Source organism: Leuresthes tenuis, unplaced genomic scaffold (genome assembly GCF_036924035.1).
Source record: "Leuresthes tenuis unplaced genomic scaffold, fLeuTen1.0.hap1 SCAF_6, whole genome shotgun sequence".
Taxonomy (NCBI): Eukaryota; Metazoa; Chordata; class Actinopteri; order Atheriniformes; family Atherinopsidae; genus Leuresthes; species Leuresthes tenuis.
This window is the reverse complement of record NW_027325360.1, coordinates 11,303,429-11,310,212: the sequence shown is the minus strand read 5'-3', so window position 1 is coordinate 11,310,212 and position 6,784 is coordinate 11,303,429. Positions and strand designations below refer to the sequence as shown.

The 6,784-nt window shown below is 37.4% G+C and overlaps 1 protein-coding gene across 1 annotated transcript; it reads right to left on the bottom strand.

The window, feature by feature from the left end:
- Positions 1–1,412: 1,412 nt before the first annotated feature.
- LOC140309632 (protease-associated domain-containing protein 1-like) lies at positions 1,413–5,023 on the bottom strand. Its single transcript, XM_072387564.1, has 5 exons — positions 4,823–5,023; positions 4,468–4,568; positions 4,243–4,352; positions 2,620–2,787; positions 1,413–2,496 (listed from the first exon to the last, which is right to left on the bottom strand). Exons 1-5 carry the CDS (start codon positions 4,896–4,898, stop codon positions 2,376–2,378), a joined length of 576 nt encoding a protein of 191 aa, XP_072243665.1. The 5' UTR covers positions 4,899–5,023; the 3' UTR covers positions 1,413–2,375.
- Positions 5,024–6,784: the final 1,761 nt, after the last annotated feature.

The window sequence follows — 6,784 nt, the reverse complement described above, 5'->3', positions numbered from 1 at the left end:
TGTGCACTCCGTCCGTGTACATCTGGGGGAGTCCGGCTCTGAGGGAAGCCGTGGTGAAGACAGTGTGGGGTCGTGTGTGCCCGAGATGCAAGAGGAGGTGAGTGGGGCAAGAACAACACTGCCGAGAAACACGCATGCAAAATTACCGTGTACATTCAGTGATGCTTCAGAACTGCTCGTTAATACTCTGACCCCCTTTTTTTCTTCAGAATTGGCTCCTGTACGAGTAAGGCACTCAGATAAAGGGGACTCTCTCAGGACGTTATTCTTTTTTTTTTTTTTTTTTTTTTTTTTTTTTTAAATCTTCTCTTGCCCACAGCCTCTTAGTCTTTAAAGGTGATGTTGCTACAAATGTTTATGTCCGACCAGCTGTTAATTTAATGACAGCCGAAAAGCTGAAAGACATACATCTATGAAAGTTTATATGCATGCTCTCAAAAGTAGTGATGTGTGTTCAGATTAAAATCCAAGGTGGGCTACTTGGTTGACTGAGTCAATGGGCATCGGACAAGAATAAAATACAAGCCCGCCCCCCCCCCCCCCCATTTATAATTTTGTGTCAAGTGTAAAAATCTCAGTCATGGCTTTAAAATTCCATACTTATCTCAATTTCCTCACATTAAAGATGAAAATGAACCTAAACTAACACTGTAAGCAAACTTGTAAACATGTATAGAGTTCAGATGTTCAAAGCATAGATCTAAATGTTAAATCTAATATTATATCTAAATGTTAAATCAAAATTTTTGCATTACAAATAAATATTACATCTAAATCTAAGTGTTAATCTAAATTTAATGTTATTTAAATTTAACATTTGAGATACATATCTAAATTTAACATATATACATACAACATAATATATATATATATATATATATAAGTATATAATAATATATACATATATAAACTTAACTCAGTTTTTACATTTGGCACCCCAAACACTTTTTACTACAACCTGATTCTTCAAGAACAGTAATAAAAAAAAAAATGCAGATCAACTCTAACATCACTGAAGTTAATTGAATGTCCCATTGATTGTATCCTAAATCAGAATGTGAATAACTTCATGTAGAGTCAGTTTTCCTGTCAATGGTGTTTCATGAAATTATCCATAGAGAGTAGACATTTACGCCGTATAGTTTACGATAATGTCATTCTCCACTATTTATTTTACTCTCACCCTTTTGAGTTTAATTTATGTGGAATGAATCGGATACATTTACACAGTTAATACATCAGCTACACTGACCATTTTAGCAGTAATTTGATTTAAGACATAATATTCATAATTTTTGCCATAGAAAAGCCCTAAATTATATTTAAACGGTCCGTTAGTATTTTTCAATATTCAAATCAGTGATTTAAAAAAAAAAAAGGAAAAGAAAAAAAAGAAAAGACGCTCCAAAAGAGCAACTTGATTTTCTCTTTATGACTGTAGAACAAATGTTATATCAGCACGTTCAACAGCTAAACTTTCTTCTCTAATTCACTGTAGATGTAAAACTCGTTGAAAAGTTTAAAAGAAGCTGTGTGGGATAAGATGCCCAAAATTTAGAAATTTAACCATTTTCTGATTCTTTGAATCTGACTTATAAGGCCACTCTAATATCTCATGACATTTTCTATTCTTTGCAGTGATCAATGGGAGCATTATGTAAGATTGAGTAAGCCCAAAAAGGCCCTCTGTAGATCCAGTGTCTCTTTTCTTTGTAAACCTGAAAACACAAATTTGTATTTTATCCAAATTGTTCTTAACATATCTATCTGCACTGTGAGTATTGTAAATCTTGGTCACGACTGTAAAAACACATTTAAAAAAAAGACATTCCAAAAATATGCAGTAAATTAAGATGCCTAAATGTATAACTTACCAAGGCAAAGAAATGTATTTCTCAAATATGTATTTTGTTCATGTTCAAGCAGACAAACAAATGTTATGCTGTGATGGCCTCATCTTTTCCACAGAGACCAACTAAACAGTTTGTACAGGAGTACATTATAAAGGGGGGAAATGACAATCAGTCTGATTGTGCTGTTTCATTGGATTTTTCTTACAATACATCATCTGTACACATGTACTCTGAAAAAAAACACAGGAAAGAAAACCCCAGTCAAAGATTTCCACTTTAACTGAGCCCTGAGGATAAGACTGCCTTTATGACTTGATAAGCTTGTTTTACATTTGAGTGTGAATGCAATCTCATTATTCAGAATTTGTTCAATTTACTTATACACCACTGCTATATTTGAACTTAACCGAAACAAAAAAAAAAAATTCCAGCGAGTCTCTGTGGTTATTGACCATTGGCAGAATATGCACTAACAAAACATTTCTGACTAGGTGAGGAAGTTCACAAAGTTGTGAGTCAGTTCTACCAAAGTGTCCATGGGGGCTGTTTCAGTGGAAATGAAGCCAGTGCAGAAACATTCACGGGAATCGAAATGACAGCCCACTGCAGTGCTTGTCTCTGAAGAGATCGTCTGATCATCATCCTAGAATAAGACATAAGTGTCCTGAAATGTTTTGCATTAATCTTTAAAAAAAAAAAAATTTAAAAAGAAAAAAAAAAAGAACAAAACATGGGTCTGAATGAACATTTTGTGTTTACGTCTTACCCATCGCGTCCAAGCAAGAATAGAGAAGGTATGCTTGGTTTGTCAGTGCTTCCATCGGTGACCATGTCTAGGTACTGACTGTCGTTGTCCTCTGCATTATCAGCAATCAGAACAGCTTTTCCCCCGGCTTCCTGAACACGTTGGGCTTTTTGGACAAAGGAGCAACCTCTTGAGTGCACATAAAAAAAAGAGAAAGAACCCTCAGAAAGTTTTCAGTACGTTCCAACGGACGAAAGATGTTACGGTACCACTGACACATGAATGTTGTCCCATAAACATATTTGTCCCATAAAGATAGTGAGAACGTGAGAACTATACCGGAGTGTTTCCAACAAAATGTGGTATTCTATATCTCAAATCATCTTTTAAAACCATAATCACTATCCCCAAGAACAAAACTCGACAGGGATTTTGTTGCTGAGTCACTCTGATGACTAAGAGCGTTTTCACATTAGAGCCGTTTGGTCTGTTTGAAGCGGACCAGAGTTAGTTTCCTCGGATAGTCCACATAATTTGGGCAGGAGTGAAAGCCCACTATGATGCGAGCAGCTATTGTAACTGTGTGACATGGTCCAGGAGGTCTGGTTCGCTTTAAAAATTAACCAAAACAAATCAAGGTGTGAACATTTTTGGCAAATTGAACCAAAGGCCCCGGACTATCCTGGTATGAAACCACTAAGAGTGAGACTATACTGAAAGACTAATGAGAAAACTTAAATGTTAACCAGTTCCAATCATTTTCAATGTGATACGATTTGTTAATACTCTTTAGGTCACAGTCCACCTGTTGGAATTGTTGTCTTTGCAGCGCACAGCGCTGGAAGGTCATAGTTTTTAAAGAGCTGTAGTTTTTCCTCCAGAGATATATACAATAGTGAGAATTACATTTCCAAGGTGGCTTACAAAACCCGCAACATAGCAGCTAAATCCAACTCTGACAGCATAGCTTGAAACTGCACTCCTCAGTTACTTTATTTGACCAATGAATGCTCTTGATCAAGTAATGGAGAAATGCAAAGGCTGAAACTGATGCTATAGCTTCAAGTTGTCTCACTGCCTCCTTTCTGCTACACGTAAACTTAGTTTCCCGTCCACCATCCCAGGTTTATGTTCCCATATTCCTCATCACATTTCACAACTTTAGACTTTAGCAAATGTGGATTCAACACCTCCACTCACATCTCCATCCCCCCACCAAAGAGGAAAGTTATGGTGTCTGGGAGAGAGGAGGCAAGCTGACAGGATTTGAAAAATGAAAAATTCTTGCTTCAGGCATAATTTTAAATCAAATATCATGTGACACAGCTGTACAATATAGCCATTACTTTGCTGCAGCTTGCCATCTTATTCTTTTCTATCAGATGAGGACTAAATCGGTTTTAAATCAATTTACAGCGTAGGATTAATGTGTCACGCCTCCTCAAGATGTTGTAGGTCTCCAAACAAATTCCACAAAGGATGCAGCGCTGTACGCTTGTTAAAACTCCCCTGGCAAGCATCCCTCAAAATATTTCTCTGCGAGGTATTTCGCAGACAAATATTCGCAGTTGAAATTGAAGAGATGAGATGAGCCCAGAGTTTTTGGCCTACACAGGTAAAGGTTGCTGAGGTATGTGTGCATACCCTCTTTCCACCAGGATTACTTGTCCATTAATGATGTGTCTGTTGCTGAAGTCTGAGCAGCCATCTGCAGGGTCTGCAGGCACAAGAAAAATCTCATCATAAGAGGATTTCTAAAGGAAAAAAGGAGAAGACAATAATGTGATTAGAGAGTGGATGTGCAGGGATAGCAGAGGCTTGAGACAGAGTGTGTGGTGGAGAGTGTTCAAAAGGTGAAAGAGTACTCACAAAATGTCCTCCAAAGTCTTTAGCAGGTGCTGCACTGAATATGTAGCTTATCTCCTCTGGACTGATAACCCGGAAATACAGCAGTTCATTCACCCCAAGACCTAAACAGTCCAAATAATAACAACAATATAATTTTCCTTGACGAGCATGTCAGAAACCTCATCAGCACAGCAAAGGCAGTGTTCATGAGCCACAACATCAGGGTGATCAATTCCTACAGCTAACAAGAGCCAAATCCTAACGGCTACTTGTCGAGAAAGCAAAGTCTTATCATCTGAGCTGAAACTATTAACACCGACTAACAGCCAAATTAGCTGTACAAGCATTTTAAACTTTCCACCGAAATCTTACTCACCGGACAAGCGACCATACTGCGTGAAAACACTCCAGAGAAATAAGACTAAAGCTGTCGCTTGAGCAACATTTGACATGTTAAATACATTTGCAGAGAACCTCGACGATCCCTGGATGAGACTTCAGTGTGGTTTTACTCTCAGGAGCAGTATCGTGTCCATTTGTGGCCGTACCTCTGGCAGTCGATTAACACGGATTCTCCCTCTTCTTGTTCTATTGGCGGTTGGCAAACGACAAAATGGTGCAATACCGACCCCGACTGGTATGGAGTGTGGACCAGAATGACGCTTGGTGTGTTATATCTTTTGAAAAAAAAAAAGTAAAAAAAAAATCCTTTCAGCTAATTGAGTTACTATTTTTAATTTTATATTGGCTTTGGATCATCGGTCTTCTCTCTGCTTTCTACTTAATATTCTAACAGTGTAATTTGACGGTTATGGAAAAATTATGGATCTTAATGGTCATGTATCTTCAATCCATTGTAGTGCTAATAGTTTTGCAACCGTTTCTCCTGTGTATGCTCATAATCCCCCACTGATCCCTTTCCCTACACTAATATAAAACTCTGGAATGATATATGCAACGCTTGTTGTATTAAGTCAATTCTTTTGTGCACCTTTGTAGGTTTTAACCTATCTGTAAAAATGATTAATATATGATTGTGTGTTCTTCTTTTCTAGTAGTGTGAAGTCTGACAAAGTATCCAAGAATGTATTACATGGTTTTAAAGCAATAATCTTAATGCCCGGTATAGTATCTTATTTAAATTTTAGAATTTCTTTAACAGATGTTTCTGCTGATGATCCATATACCACACAACCATAATCTCTAATCAATCCACTATATTTGCACAGAAGTAATCTGTTTAATGAGTTTCAGTGAGGATTCATAGAAACAGTACTGGTAAAAGTTACCAATGACCTCTTCTTGGCCTCTGATAGCGGACTTGTGTCTGTACTTGTCCTGTTGAATCTCATTGCAGAATTTGATAGTTGATCACAACCTTCTGTTCCAAACGCTTCAACATGTTATTGGGATTAAAGGAACTGCATTAGGCTGGTTTAAATCATATTAATCAGATAAATTCCAGTTTGTTCATGTAAACGAAGAATCTTCCTCACACACCAGAGTAAGGTATGGAGTTCCACATGGTTCTGTGCTTGGACCGTTTCTTTTCACTTTGTATGCTTCCATTAAAATAAATTTCCGTTGCTTTACTGATGATAGTCAGCTGTACTTATCTATGAAACCAGACAAAACTAATAAGTTGGCTAAACTACAAACATGTCTTTAAGACATAAAGACAAAACTGAAGATAGACTTGCGCTTTAGGGAAAAACTGTCTAGCTATATAGTTACTCTAGATGGCATTTCCTCGAGGAACCTTGGAGTTATATTTGACCAGGATCTGTCCTTTGACTCACATGTAGGACAGATATCCAGGACTGCCTTCTTTCACCTTCGTAATATTGACAAAATTAGGAACATCCTGTCTCAGAGTGATGCAGAAAAACTGGTGCATGCATTAGTTACTTCAAGATTGGACTGCTGTAATTCCTTATTATTGGGCTGTCCCACGAATTCTCTGAAAAACTTCCAGCTGATCCAAAATGCTGCAGCCAGAGTTCTGATGAGAACTAACAGGAGATGTCGTAATTCTCCATTTTTAGCCTCTTTTCACTGTCTCCCTGTTAAATTCAGAATAGAATTTAAAATTCTTCTCCTCACATATAAAGCTCTTAATGACCAAGCTCCATCATAGATTTGGTTCAGTACAGTGGTAAGCAAGACATCTGTGGCAATTTTTTTGAGACATGTTGGTGGCTAAGTGTTTTTGTATAGTTATGATTTCTACAGTATCCGGAGGACTATTATGAATTCTAAATTCTTCCGTCATATCTCAAAGATCTTGTAGTTGGATATTTTCCAAACAGAGCACTTCACTCTCGGACTGCAGGTTTAC